This window comes from Notolepis coatsorum (assembly GCF_963971535.1).
Source record: "Notolepis coatsorum genome assembly, contig: SUPER_1_unloc_1, whole genome shotgun sequence".
NCBI classification, from domain to species: domain Eukaryota; kingdom Metazoa; phylum Chordata; class Actinopteri; order Aulopiformes; family Paralepididae; genus Notolepis; species Notolepis coatsorum.
The window spans coordinates 242,594-258,607 of NW_028174886.1; the positions used below are offsets into that span (position 1 = coordinate 242,594).

At 49.6% G+C, this 16,014-nt stretch overlaps 2 protein-coding genes across 2 annotated transcripts in view; one reads left to right on the forward strand and one right to left on the reverse strand.

Moving 5' to 3' along the window:
- Positions 1–2,070: 2,070 nt before the first annotated feature.
- LOC311246391 (vacuolar protein sorting-associated protein 53 homolog) lies at positions 2,071–5,737 on the reverse strand. Its single transcript, XM_084338488.1, has 2 exons — positions 5,633–5,737; positions 2,071–2,707 (listed from the first exon to the last, which is right to left on the reverse strand). Exons 1-2 carry the CDS (start codon positions 5,729–5,731, stop codon positions 2,540–2,542), a joined length of 267 nt encoding a protein of 88 aa, XP_084194614.1. The 5' UTR covers positions 5,732–5,737; the 3' UTR covers positions 2,071–2,539.
- Positions 5,738–7,333: 1,596 nt separating this feature from the next.
- LOC311246245 (vacuolar protein sorting-associated protein 53 homolog) overlaps positions 7,334–16,014 on the forward strand; it is a gene marked incomplete at both ends in the record, with an annotated part of 75,380 nt that continues 66,699 nt past the window's right edge. The window contains 1 exon segment of the mRNA XM_084338475.1: positions 7,334–7,481. Coding sequence (XP_084194601.1) covers positions 7,334–7,481 — 148 coding nt within the window.

Sequence of the window (16,014 nt, forward strand, 5' to 3'; positions counted from 1 at the left end):
GCATAAGCAACGGTTGCGGAACAGCTACAGGCGGGGGGGGGGGGGGGGGGGGGGGGGGGGCAGATAGCATGGCTCTCACTCAAATCAAAATATGAATTACAATATTCTTTGTAAAAGAAGTGCCAAATTCTATTTAATTTTCTTAAATTTCAGCTGTAGCGATTTAAAAAAAGAAAATCAATATGTAAAGCCTTGTGTTATAATTTTACAAAGCATCCATTGCAATAACTACACATTCTGACAGAAATCAGCATTTATTTCCACAGCAAGGGAGCGGAGCGCTGGTCTGGGAGTGAGTCGCTGTTAGGGACGCACCGATCCCACCGTTTCAGTCCCGATACCGATACCTAGGCCGATACCGAGTACCGATCCGATACCCATTGTTCAATTAATAAACTGTACGCCTCACTGTGTGGAAGAGACTGGGATCATTCTTTTGTGCAACAACATCAGGCTTGACTTAAAACATTACTTTCCTAACAAAATTTAACAAATTAACATATAGATATAAATGTACTGAATTGTTATTTATTATTTTATTTATTATTATATTATATTATTATAAAAAAATATAATAATAATAATTCCGATATATATTTTTTTTCGATGCCCGATCCAGCAATTTTAGTCATATCGGGGGCGATATCAATATGGGATCGGTGCATCCCTAGTGGCTGTTACCTCTGTTTAGTCTGCGTGACACACCGTGTACAGTACAGGGTACACCACGTACAGCAGCCTTCAACAACACTGCCAAGCTCAGGCATAAATGTCACGTCATAAAACCAGAGGCAGGAGATTACACAAGGAAGCAACCATCATCTTTCTGCTCGGTCTGCAATGCTACAATGATGACTGAATTGAGTCAGTGTGTGTTTTAATCAGATACGTTGCAGTTGTTAATTAGAACCCACCAGCTTAAATATTTTAGGACCCTTAGCCGGGAGTCAAGTGTGTGCGTGTGTGAGTGTGTGCGTGTGCGTGTGTGCGTGTGCACGAGGAGGCTGTTCCAGTCTGTGTGACCTTTAACTTTTGGTGTGTGTTGTGGTGTGGTGTGGTGTTATGTTGCGTCGTTGTGTGTTGTGTCCTGGTGTCATGGTGTGGTGTTATGGTGTGGTGTCATGTTATGGTGTTATGGTGTTATGGTGTGGTGTCATGTTATGGTGTGGTGTCATGTTATGGTGTGGTGTCATGTTATGGTGTGGTGTCATGTTATGGTGTTATGGTGTTATGGTGTGGTGTCATGTTATGGTGTGGTGTCATGTTATGGTGTGGTGTCATGTTATGGTGTGGTGTCATGTTATGGTGTGGTGTCCAGGGACGTGCACAGGACTTTAGAGGGGCAGGTGCTCAAAGGCTGAAAACGGCACACCATAACCGACCGCGCGAAGCGCGCAAGCCTGATTTTTGGGGGCCCTTTTTGGGGTTTTGGTGATCAAATATTGAATATTGAACTATAATAATCAGTGCAGGAGCTCACTTATCCTTGGTGATCAAATATTGAATATTGAACTATAATAATCAGTGCAGGAGCTCACTTATCCTTGAAAGACACTTTTATCACTGACTTAAAAGGCCCATACATCTCCATAAATGTTCAGGGGGGAGGGAATAAGTGCTTACCCTACAGACCCCAAGAAGTGCTGTATATTCTGTATTGTTTAATATAAATGCCTTTTTTATTCCAATCCCGATTTGTATTTGAGATTCCCAAATCCCATCGGACTTGGCTTCTTCGTGTCCCTCAATGAGTATAATACCAGCATTCAACTGTATGCGCCACAGCGGTTTCTATCACCATCATCATCATCATCATCACCCACGCTATGCATAAAATATATAGGTCCGCGGAGAGGCACGCTGAGGAGGCCGTGCAAACTGCAATGGAATACGGGGCATCTCTCTCTCTTTACCTAATATTTTGATTCTATCCTGACATTTTTCAGTTGGAAGGGCAGTCTATATGCGTAACGTTTTAATTTTTTAAACTGCACTTTTTTACGAGGCTCAAAAGGGCAGGTGCTCGAGCACCCCTTGGGCTCTATGTGTGCACGTGCCTTGCACTTTTTTACGAGGCTCAAAAGGGCAGGTGCTCGAGCACCCCTTGGGCTCTATGTGTGCACGTGCCTGGTGGTGTCATGTTATGGTGTCATGGTGTGGTGTCATGGTATCATGGTGTAGTGTGGTGTCATGGTGTAGTGTGGTGTCATGGTGTCATGGTGTAGTGTGGTGTCATGGTGTCATGGTGTAGTGTGGTGTCATGGTGTCATGGTGTAGTGTGGTGTCATGGTGTCATGGTGTAGTGTGGTGTCATGGTGTGGTGTCATGGTGTAGTGTGGTGTCATGGTGTAGTGTGGTGTCATGGTGTGGTGTCATGGTGTCATGGTGTAGTGTGGTATCATGGTGTCATGGTGTAGTGTGGTGTCATGGTGTCATGGTGTAGTGTGGTGTCATGGTGTAGTGTGGTGTCATGGTGTCATGGTGTAGTGTGGTGTCATGGTGTGGTGTCATGGTGTAGTGTGGTATCATGGTGTCATGTTCACAGTCTCTTCTTGATGAGCTTCTCTAGTTTCCGGATGCGTGACGACTCCTGCTCCGGGGTGGCAGCGCTGAAGGACAGAGACGGGGCGTCTGCCCCGGAGGGAGGGGGGGGCAGCCTCTGTCTGAAGAGCTCCAGCATGCTGTTCTGTTCACCACGCTTCAGACCCTAGACACACACACACACACACACACACACACACACACACACACACAGACAGACAGACAGACAGACAGACAGACAGACAGACAGACAGACAGACAGACAGACAGACAGACAGACAGACAGACAGACAGACAGACAGACAGACAGACAGACAGACAGACAGACAGACAGACAGACAGACAGACAGACAGACAGACAGACAGACAGACAGACAGACAGACAGACAGACAGACAGACAGACAGACAGACAGACAGACAGACAGACAGACAGACAGACAGACAGACAGACAGACAGACAGACAGACAGACAGACAGACAGACAGACAGACAGACAGACAGACAGACAGACAGACAGACAGACAGACAGACAGACAGACAGACAGACAGACAGACAGACAGACAGACAGACAGACAGACAGACAGACAGACAGACAGACAGACAGACAGACAGACAGACAGACAGACAGACAGACAGACAGACAGACAGACAGACAGACAGACAGACAGACAGACAGACAGACAGACAGACAGACAGACAGACAGACAGACAGACAGACAGACAGACAGACAGACAGACAGACAGACAGACAGACAGACAGACAGACAGACAGACAGACAGACAGACAGACAGACAGACAGACAGACAGACAGACAGACAGACAGACAGACAGACAGACAGACAGACAGACAGACAGACAGACAGACAGACAGACAGACAGACAGACAGACAGACAGACAGACAGACAGACAGACAGACAGACAGACAGACAGACAGACAGACAGACAGACAGACAGACAGACAGACAGACAGACAGACAGACAGACAGACAGACAGACAGACAGACAGACAGACAGACAGACAGACAGACAGACAGACAGACAGACAGACAGACAGACAGACAGACAGACAGACAGACAGACAGACAGACAGACAGACAGACAGACAGACAGACAGACAGACAGACAGACAGACAGACAGACAGACAGACAGACAGACAGACAGACAGACAGACAGACAGACAGACAGACAGACAGACAGACAGACAGACAGACAGACAGACAGACAGACAGACAGACAGACAGACAGACAGACAGACAGACAGACAGACAGACAGACAGACAGACAGACAGACAGACAGACAGACAGACAGACAGACAGACAGACAGACAGACAGACAGACAGACAGACAGACAGACAGACAGACAGACAGACAGACAGACAGACAGACAGACAGACAGACAGACAGACAGACAGACAGACAGACAGACAGACAGACAGACAGACAGACAGACAGACAGACAGACAGACAGACAGACAGACAGACAGACAGACAGACAGACAGACAGACAGACAGACAGACAGACAGACAGACAGACAGACAGACAGACAGACAGACAGACAGACAGACAGACAGACAGACAGACAGACAGACAGACAGACAGACAGACAGACAGACAGACAGACAGACAGACAGACAGACAGACAGACAGACAGACAGACAGACAGACAGACAGACAGACAGACAGACAGACAGACAGACAGACAGACAGACAGACAGACAGACAGACAGACAGACAGACAGACAGACAGACAGACAGACAGACAGACAGACAGACAGACAGACAGACAGACAGACAGACAGACAGACAGACAGACAGACAGACAGACAGACAGACAGACAGACAGACAGACAGACAGACAGACAGACAGACAGACAGACAGACAGACAGACAGACAGACAGACAGACAGACAGACAGACAGACAGACAGACAGACAGACAGACAGACAGACAGACAGACAGACAGACAGACAGACAGACAGACAGACAGACAGACAGACAGACAGACAGACAGACAGACAGACAGACAGACAGACAGACAGACAGACAGACAGACAGACAGACAGACAGACAGACAGACAGACAGACAGACAGACAGACAGACAGACAGACAGACAGACAGACAGACAGACAGACAGACAGACAGACAGACAGACAGACAGACAGACAGACAGACAGACAGACAGACAGACAGACAGACAGACAGACAGACAGACAGACAGACAGACAGACAGACAGACAGACAGACAGACAGACAGACAGACAGACAGACAGACAGACAGACAGACAGACAGACAGACAGACAGACAGACAGACAGACAGACAGACAGACAGACAGACAGACAGACAGACAGACAGACAGACAGACAGACAGACAGACAGACAGACAGACAGACAGACAGACAGACAGACAGACAGACAGACAGACAGACAGACAGACAGACAGACAGACAGACAGACAGACAGACAGACAGACAGACAGACAGACAGACAGACAGACAGACAGACAGACAGACAGACAGACAGACAGACAGACAGACAGACAGACAGACAGACAGACAGACAGACAGACAGACAGACAGACAGACAGACAGACAGACAGACAGACAGACAGACAGACAGACAGACAGACAGACAGACAGACAGACAGACAGACAGACAGACAGACAGACAGACAGACAGACAGACAGACAGACAGACAGACAAACAGACACAAAGTTGAGGCACATTAAAAACAAACTACGTCTGTCCTCAATTAAATCAATTATTGGTTGCCTAATATAGTCAAAGGACTTTGTTGAATGATCGATCAGTTAATTAACAAATGTGTACGCGTTTCCCCGCATACAATCATTCAGAAGGACCTCCTTAACACGGTGGACTACCTCCATGAACATCATCCCACTTAACCCTTTCACTACCACACCACAGAAGGTTAACCTTTCACTACCACACTACAGACGGTTAACAATGTGGTTGTGAAAGGGTTAACCCTTTGCCATGTGGGAGTGAAAGGGTTAACCTTCTGTATTGTTGCAGTGAAAGGGTTAACCATTTGGTAGTGAAAGGGTTAACACGGTAGACTACCTTCATGTCTAGAATCTTCTGGAAGGTCTCAGGGTTGCCGTCAGCCAGAAGCTTGATGTAGTTATCCACAAACACCACCGGGGGCTCATGCGGGGCCATGACCACCTGCAGAGGGAAGAGAAGAAGAGAGCGTTTACTATGACCACTGTTCTGAAGGGCCAGATTAACACTGAGAATCTACGTTTTATTGTTTTATATAACTTGTATATTATTTATATATATAAGCTATATCCCTTTAAGCCTCCGTTTGAATCATAGCATTATTCGCTTTCCTCATTGGATAACGCGCTTGACACTGGCGGCGCCAAGAATCGCGCCCCCCAGACAAGTTCAAAGACGAGTCTGGACAAGTTGAGACATGCCCTTGGCCAGCGCATTGATTCCGGACAAGAGATTCGGTTGCGCTCTAGAAAGCACTCTAAGTATATATATTGTGGAAGGCGCAAACAGCAGCAGTTCAACCTAAAGCAGTTAACCCAGTTCGACCTAATGTAGTGTGCAGCAGTTCGTTCGTCTAGTAGCAGAGTGAAGGTGAACCTAGCAGCAGAACTATTGGACATGTGAGCAGTGGAACCTACCGCGGTGTATCGTTACGGATAACTAGTAGCTCCTTAGATACGACCTTGATATTGTAGAACCATTGTTGGTGGATTATAGTGACTTGTGGAAACGTAGTACCGTGGAGAAGAGCATCGTTAATACCATTGTCGTTTGGATTTAACTACCCTGAAGATCTGCATCGGGCTAGCTTCGAGGACGAAGCTGGCTAGCTATCATCACTGCCGTCGGGCTTTGGATTAAGAGCTATTACCCTGCTAACGAACACTTGGATTACAAGGACCGGATCCGTATGAGACCCCCTTTCTTCAAGTGACTAGCTGGAGTATCCGTCTATTCTTCAATCCTCTGGAGCTTACTACTCCGTGGGGGGAAATCACCAGTCTCCAGCTATACCCTCGTTTGCCCCCCTATATCGCCATCTCACGCCATGCAGCGTTCCGGTCTAGTATCCTTAGCCTAGGAATTATTCATTCCCACTGACTTTGATACTCTGACATTCTAATATCATTCGCCATAAAAGAGAGACCAAGTAATTCTCAGTTGTATATTTGCTATTGATAATAAAATACTGTAAACGTTATCTCTTCGTCACCGTGCCGTCTATTGAGTGTCTGCCATAATTAACTGTACTGTCTGGCAAGTAATAATAATATGTAGTAGTGGTTTAATCTATCACAATCTTTAATACAGTCAGGGTTTTGTAACCCCTCAGTTACAATTGGTCCTTCGAGCCGGAGGTATCAGTAATACTAATCATATTAATAGTAATATGGCCAGCGGCGGACACTCTCCAAACGGCTCTCCCAAACTAGAGCGCCCTAGGCGCCAGCGTCAGCCCCCTCCACACTTGGAGGACTACGCTGTAGTTCTACCTCCTAGCTTATCTAAAAAGACGTTAAGCACGGATAAAACTAATAGCTTAAGTATGCCCAACCTTATCGACTTGTCGGCCCCACTAGTAGAGACCCAAGCTGGTTTAAGCAAAACTGACTTAGCTCACGGGGGGGACAAGCGGGACATGACTTGACTATGCCCAACGACCACAGCGCCACCGAGATAGACCTCGGAGCGCCAGAAGATAAAGACCGTGCCTCCGAGATGGACCTCGGAGCGCAAGAAGGTACAGAACGCGCACCCGATATGGACCTCGGAGCGCAAGAGAATAAAGAGCGCGCCCCCGAGATGAACCTCGGCGCGCACCAAAGAAAAGAGTACCGCGCCTCCGAGATGGACCTCGGAGCGCGGGAGAAAATAAGAAACAGCGCCCCCGAGATGAACCTCGGAGCGCGTAAAGAGAACAGGTCAACGCCAAGCCCTGTCAACTCCAGATCACCATCATCAGCGTCATCCCCAAGCGAGGCCGACCAGAGGCTAGCGCAAGTCCTGATCGCCACGCTGACAGCTTCAACCGAAAGAGACCGCATCCAGGGTGAGCGCGACCGTCTCCAAGCGCAACAACAGAGTGAGCGCGAATATTCTTCAACGGAAAGAGAACGTCTCCAAGTGCAACGAGAGAGCGAGCGCGAACATATCAGACTGGAAAAGAGGCGCCTCCAGGCTGAAGAAACCATGGAGCGAGACCGCGCCAATGCACAGCGCGACGCCGCCAATGCACAGCGCGAGGCGGAACGAGACCGTCTGCAGGCGCAGATGATGGAGCAAGTGCTCCAGAGGGCGACTCCCCACTCCTCCACCCGGAGCTCCCGGAGATCATCACGACAAGGGTCGAGGGCACCTTCCCCTCCCCGACCAATCTATACGGGACCCAGCCAACGGGAAGAACCTGCCTACGTCGCCGAGAAACTAACCAAGCGACTACAAAGCCTAGCAGAGGACGAGGGAGGACATAAAGCCCACACGCACAAACCCATCTCGGACCAGGAGGAACAGTACAGCCCCGACCTCAGCCCTGACATGCTGCGTTACGAACCCCCAACACGTCCCAGGGGTGAGTTTAATCAACAGTCAGCACCAAGGAGCAGTACCTGGGGCCCGGCCTCTGGTTCCCACCCAGCACGAACCCACGACCCCACGTACGGGGAAACTCGCCAAGGAGGCCTCTCCCCCTACACGCATCAGTGTCACAGCCATCCATGGCATCTTACATTGGGACACCCACGTTCCCAGACTTTACGCGTGAAGACAGAGCGCAGTATACCGAACTGCGCATGTGTTTAGAGACCATTATGTCCGGAGTACAGGACGAGTCCTACAAATATGCCATCCTCCTTAAGCACCTCAAAGTACCCAGAGCGCACAACATAGCGCTGGCATACTCTAACTCAAGGACTCCCTACTCTGATGCCCTGGTGGCCCTCGACGCGCGTTATGGACGTACATGGGACTATGTAATTCAAGAGATATGGGAGATTGAACGTCTCCCCCCAGCTAAAGACAATAGAGCCCTGGATGACCTATCCATTAAAGTACAATCCCTGGTAGGGATGCTCGGGTCACAAAGAGAGAAGGGGATGTACGAGTTATACGCCAACTCCAACGTGGAGCGGATATTAGAGAAGCTCCCCCCAGCCCGCCAAGAACGTTTTCGGCGGCAAATAGATCACCGTGACCCCCACGGCCCAGAACAATCACTCCTAGACCTTGCTGACTTCTTAGCCAGAGAGGTCAGCAGCCTACGAATAGACACCTTCGCGTGGGGTGGCTCTAACACTAAAGATGGACCGAGAAGGTTTAAAGACAACAGCAGACCCGTCACCGTGATGCACCAGGCCGAGTCGGTGCCGCGACAAAAGAGCCATAACCCCCCCCCCGCTAAGGGAAAATGGAAGATCGCATGCCAATATTGCGACCACGAACACTGGCTGTCTCAATGCGACTCCTTTAAGAAATTGACCGCCGAAGAAGTGAGTCAGTGGATTAAAGCGAACCGCCGCTGCTTCCGCTGCGCGCGCAGCCACATGGCAGCTGAGTGCCGCCTCAAGAAAAGGTGCGGCAAGTGTGACGGCGCCCATCTGGAGGTCCTACACGAGAGCAACAAACGGAGACCCGCCCCACAAAGCAGCTCGAGAGCAGAAGTCCTATACATAGACCTGGGAAGAGCGGGAGCTCCCGAGTGCTCCTCAAGGTGGTCCGAGTGCTCCTGAGCTACGGGGACAAGGTACTCGACACCTACGCCGTCCTCGACGACGGGTCAGAGAAGACTCTCCGCCTCGCTTCCACCGCGACCCAGTTGGGCCTGCGGGGTCCAGAGGAAACAATGACAATCCGTACCATTCGTCGAGACTTAAAGACAATAAAGGGTGAAAACGTCTCGTTCACCATAGCAGCGATCGAGCAGCGGTACAGCATCACCAATGCGTTCACAAGCCACGACATAGGTCTGTCACGCTATGACTACCCCATCCCACAGCTGATGGAGAAGTACGCGCACCTACGCCGACTGCCCATACCGCTCATCGACGGCGCCACACCGACCCTGCTCATAGGCTCCGACCACGCAGACCTCATCGTCCCAACGGACGCGGTCCACATCGGACCCAGAGGCTGCCCAGCCGCGGTTAAGACCCGACTGGGCTGGACACTCCAAGGCCCTCTCTCCGGGCCTTCCAACCGACCCACGTCCACACGCTGCCTTTACACGAAGGTGAGCGACCAAAACACTACCCTCTTGCAGCACGTCGAGAGACTATGGACATTAGACTCGCTGCCATTCAAGAACGAACGTAAACTAGTTTGCTCCAAGGAGGACAAGTACGCCATAGCTCTTCTCGAGCAGAAGACTAAGAGGGTCGAGGTCGATGGAGTGCCAAGATACGCGACTCCACTCTTCAAGTTCAAGTTCAAGTTTCTTTAATAGTTGTCATACAGAAGTACAGAATACTTTTGTACAAAATGCTTCTTACTGTTGCGCTCCAGAGACTGTGCATGACAAGATAAGTATGAAATAAAAACATAGTAAAAATTAGAAGAAAAAACGAGCAGAAGACTAAGAGGGTCGAGGTCGATGGAGTGCCAAGATACGCGACTCCACTCTTGAGGCGGGAGGGGATGCCCACCCTACACGCATCAAAGGAAGTGACAACGCTATCTACAGAACACCGAGCGGCGTCTCGCCAAAGACCCCCCTCAAGCAACGATATATCGCGCCGAGATCGACAAGCTGATCACGGCTGGCCATATAAAGAAAATCGACGACCACGAGGCAGACCAGACGACTGAGTCCTGGTACGTGCCCCACCACAAGGTCCACCACAACGGCAAGAACCGCATCGTATTCAACTGCAGTTATCAGATTGGACTACAGAACCTGAATAACTTGCTCCTGCCCGGCCCGACACTCGGCCCCTCCCTCCTCGGCGTACTGCTACGTTTCCGCCAGGACAATGTGGCCATCAGCGGCGACATCAAGGGAATGTTCCTACAAGTGCGACTGATGGAGGAAGACAAGCCCCTGCTGCGGTTCCTGTGGAGAGAGAGGATCGACGATGAACAACCCTCAATCTACCAATGGGAGGTCCTCCCATTCGGCACCACCTGCAGCCCGTGCTGCGCCACGTTCGCGCTACAGAAGCACGTGGCCGAAGACCCAGGAGCCGACGAGGAGGTCAGACACAGCGTGGAAAAGAGTTTCTACGTGGACAACTGCCTACAGAGCGTATCTACGCCAGAAGAAGCCGAGAGCATCTTACTGAAGCTACAAGCCTCCCTGGTCAAAGGTGGATTCGACCTCAGGCAATGGGCCAGCAGTGACCCTCAAGTCCTCCGCAGCCTCCCCCCAGAGACAAAGGCAGCAAGCAGCGAGACCTGGATGGCGACCACCCCAGGTGAAGCGCAGGAAATGACATTGGGCCTCGTCTGGCGTTTCAAAACAGACTCGCTCCATTACAAGCACACACCCCTGACCACGGATCAGGGAAGGTCCACCACTCTACCGACCACTCGGCGGAGTGTGTACCGAACACTCGCCAGCCAATATGACCCAATGGGGTGTATCCTACCATACACCACTCGGGCGAAGATGCTGGTGCGAGAACTGTGGCACAAGGAGCAGGGCTGGGACGACCCCATACCCGAGCACCTGGCTTCCACCTGGAGAGAATGGGAGGGAGAACTCGACTCACTCCAAGATGTGACCATTCAACGGAGCTACTTCCCCCCTACAGTGCGGCTGGAGACGTGTCAGATAGACCTGCACGTCTTCAGTGACGCCTCTGAAGTGGCGTACGGATCGGTGGCCTACTTGCGGGCCCGAGAGGAGGGAGGAGAAGTACACGTAGCCTTCGTCCTGGCCCGCTCGAGGATAGCTCCCCGCAAGCAGCCGTCGATCCCGCGACTAGAGCTCTGCGCAGCTCTGGTAGGTGCGCAACTCGCCACGATGATACAAAGTGAACTCACCATAACGGTGCGAGAGACCATCCTGTGGTCAGACTCCATGACCGTACTCACATGGATCCAGTCCGATTCGTGTAGATACAAGGTCTTCGTGGGAGTCAGAATCACAGAGATCCAAGATTTAACGGAATCAGCATGCTGGAGGTACGTGGACACAAAACAGAACCCAGCAGACGTCATCACACAGGGAATGTCCCTGGATGACCTCACACGTCACAATCTCTATAGTGACGGTCCCGAGTTCCTCAAGCTCCCGGAAGAAGAGTGGCCTACACCCACCCCACGGGAGGCTAGTCAAGAGGAGGCAGAGATGAAGAAATCTATGTTCTGTGGGTTGACGCACACACCAGTCCCCACAGATCCCAACATAGACGACTGCCCTACCCTTGAGAGTGCGCAGTTAAAGACATTCCTGTGGCACCACCCTGAGGTTCCCTCCACTACTGACATTAATGCAGCTAATTACGAAGAAGCAGAACTCCTTCTGCTACAGCGAGCCCAAAGAGACTCGTTCCCCGACGAGCTAGACTGCCTGCAGGGATCAAAGCCAGTCCCGTCAGACAGCAGACTGCTCCACTTGGCCCCTGAGCGCGACGCCCATGATCTCATCAGAGTGGGTGGTCGTCTGAGAAGGGCCCCAGACTTAACGGATGACGTCAAGTTCCCGATAGTTCTCAACAGCCGACACAAGGTCACAGAGCTCATCATAAAGAAATACGACGAGGACGTGCACCACGCCGGGGCAGAGAGAGTCTTCGCTGAGATCAGACGTCGCTATTGGATACTGCAAGGAAGAGAAGCAGTACGACGCTTCCAGCGGACCTGTCTAGACTGTCGCAAGTGGCGAGCACAGCCCAGTATACCCAGGATGGCTGACCTACCCCCCTGTAGCCTTCGACTCGGCGACAAGCCCTTTCACTCCACCGGTATGGACTGCTTCGGCCCGCTGTATGTGAAGAAAGGAAGAGGGACGGAGAAGCGGTGGGGTATTGTATTCAAATGCATGACCACCCGAGCGATACACATAGAACTCCTTCCAACCATGAGTACGGACTCATTCCTTATGGCCTTCCGGAGATTCACAGCGCAAAAAGGAAAACCGTCTATATTATTGTCTGATCACGGGACAAACTTCAAAGGCGGAGAAAGAGAGCTGAGAGAGAGCTTCCAAGCTATGGGCCCAGAACTTAAGACCCACCTCGCTCCCTCTCAGATTGATTTCCAGTTTAACCCCCCGAATGCCCCTCACTTCGGGGGAACTTGGGAACGAGAAGTACGTTCAATAAAGACAGCCCTGTACGCCGTGCCTGGGGCCCAGACCGTGGCGGAAGAAGTCCTCACGACAGTCCTCACGGAGATCGAGGGAGTATTGAACTCAAAGCCCCTCGGTTACGTCTCAAGTGATGTAGCAGATGTCGACCCAGTCACCCCCAACACTCTCTTGATGGGGCGGCTGGACCCCGCGCTCCCACAGACAGTGTACAGACCTGAGGAAGCGAACGGCCGAAGAATGTGGAGGTACAGTCAAGTATTGGCTGACAAGTCTTGGAACAGTTTCCTCCTCCACTATCTACCGTCTCTACAGACCCGCCAGAAATGGGTAAAAGAAAGAGACAATTTGACGGAGGGCACAGTCGTCATGATTATAGACCAGTCACTACCCCGAGCTATGTGGCCGGCCGGCCGCGTAAGCAAAGTGATCACTGATGCCGACGGAAAGGTCAGAGCGGCAGAAGTGCTCGTCCAGGGACGGACATACACCCGACCCGTGGCGAGGCTGATAGAGTTGCCAAGGCTCCCTGACTCTCTTAATGACGACCATGACCCACTGACTTTGTGAATTGCTCTACTCCTCACAACTGACATTGAGTAGTGGACAAGGCGGTTAATCTGTCTCTGCTTATCTAATTAGGTGCGGACTAATTAGGAGGCGGCTGTTACAAAGGGTCAGATTAAACCGAATATATATATTTATTACTTGAGATATATTGTATAATATTTGTATATCGTCTGATATCCCTTGTATATTCTTTGTACATATACACGGAATATCCCTTTACCTAGGTACAGGCCAGACCATAATATTCGTTCTCCTATTGGACAGCGACCCCCTAGGCGCCAACTGCCATACCCCCAATGTCTAGTTCAAAGCCACCGCTAAGACATGTCTCAACATGCCCAGGTTTGCGCAGTAATACGAGACAGAAATAAGGTTGGCACTAGATTATTTACCTTACGTATAAATACGGCGCAGGTGGATACAGATGCACTTAGTAACTAAAAGCTGAAGCCTTCACCACGATACAACGTGCTGTGAAGTGGGCCCGTTTTGCCCCTAAATAGAGCCTTGAGACCGCGTGCGAATTGATAGCTAAAGTGTCAGAGTTTAACGCTGTATCGTCGAGTTCGACTTATTCTATTATAAAGTAATAGTCTATTATGTATAGTGTATCGTGCGGCTACCGTTCTACAGTGACCAGCATTACCACCGGTTCATCGTACCGAGCTAGTGTGCTTATCCAGGCTGGGCGGCCTAACCTTGTGCCGCCATCCGAGGAGTCCTAGACGAGAACCGTGTGGATATGTACACTGGATAACCTACACCGACGAATGCAGAGCCTTTTCCGGCTGGATTATATTGCTTTGGTACTGTGGCTGTTGGAGCAGAGAACCGTCTACCCCACTGCCGTGTGGGATCTACCCTGTGAGGAGCACCGTCGAGCCCGCCTCTAGGACCCAGAGGCTGGCTAGCTTTCATCCATGCTGCAATGCATACCGGAGTATAGCTGTTGCTTTGTCTAAGGACCAAGGGATTATTGCACCGTCTCCTGTACCTGGAGTCTCTTTATTCCTCGTTGATCCAGACTTTTGCTCCCGACAATTCCTCTCCCCTGCTGGCTTACAACCGGAGGGAACCCCCCTTAGTATCTCCAGCTGACCTACGAGTGTGCCTTATATAATTCTTATGCTACAGGTGGTATTAATTATACCCATCGTAATATGCTCATGGACTTACGCTCTTGACCTATTTAAGTGTTCTTCGCCATATAAGCGCGACTCATAATTCTCAATACTGTAATCTACTATTGCTGCTCTTCTAATAAATATTCCAAACAGGACTTTCTTTGTTAAGCCGTGTTATTGTGTGGGTGTTCATCATATATACCGTGTACTGTATGGCCAGTAATTAAAGTACATAACTAAGTAGTGGTTTAATGATACCATACTCTCAATACAGTCAGGGAATTGTACCCCTCAGTTACACATATTGTTTCCTATAGTCTGAGTCTAAAAAAAAAAAAAAAAAAAAAAACAATAATTGACGGGCCAGATATGATTGCTGGCGGGCCAATTTCGCCTATTGCCGACCACTGCAGTAGGGGCCATACACCATCGGAAAGTAAGGAATCATTTGAGCTGCATCTCAACACTATGGCAATCTTTTCTGTCTATTGATACGTGATAAACATGTTTTGAATCTATATCTTGTACTTAGTTATAATTTTAATGCAGTTCATATTTTGGATAATTTTAATGACAGAAATGATCAGTGCATTTTGGATATCAGTGACATATCATGATTAGCTGCACTATTTTTAGTTTCAAGTTTCAAGTTTCTTTAATAGTTGTCATACAGAAGTACAGAATACTTTCATACAAAATGCTTCTTACTGTTACGCTCCAGAGACTGTGCTAGACAAGATAGTATCAAATAACATAGTATAGCATGTAAATTAGAAGTAGAACATGAGGTCACAGTGTTCAGTATAGACATATGTACAATGTTCGATGCAGAATAGACGTAACTGAGTTACCATATAATATACAATACTATGCAGTGTACTAATGTACAATACTATATAGTGCAAAGCAGAAATGGGATGAGGTACAATTTAGGTACAATTTACAGTAAGGTGTACAAGTTGTAGTGCAATCCTTCATCAATAAATATAAAGTGTGGGGAGTGGGTGCTACAGTGTGTTTGTTTAAAGTGAGTGTGTGCTATAAAGTGTGTGGAGTGGGTGCTACAGTGTGTTTGTTTAAAGTGAGTGTGTGTGTGTGGATGTGTGTGCTATGTGCGTTTGATGGTTGTTGTTGTGTAGTGTTCATTGTTCGTTGAGCAGCCTGATGGCCTGGGGATAGAAGCTTCTTCTGAGTCTTTCTGTGCTCGCCTTGAGACTCCGGTATCGCTTGCCTGACCGCAGCAGTTCAAAGAGGCAGTTGTTCGGGTGACTGGAGTCTTTAATGATTCTCTTAGGCCCCGTTTAGACGGAGACGCTAGCAGGTGAATCCGCAAAAAAAAAATTCGGATGTGCCTTTCGTTTATACGGAAACGGCGTTTTTACAGGGTGAAACCGCAAAAAAGTGAGAAGGGTTGTCACGGCTCTGGTTTTCTCTCTCTCTCTCTCTCTCTCTCTCTCTCTCTCTCTCTCTCTCTCTCTCTCTCTCTCTCTCTCTCTCTCTCTCTC

Bases quoted from the DNA above. Each gene is read 5' to 3' on its own strand.
- LOC311246391 (XM_084338488.1), bottom strand. From the start codon at position 5,731: ATGGCCCCGCATGAGCCCCCGGTGGTGTTTGTGGATAACTACATCAAG. The intron at 2,708-5,632 runs GTAGTCTACCGT...GTGTGTGTCTAG, and splicing joins AGAAGATTCTAGACATGAAG to GGTCTGAAGCGTGGTGAACA.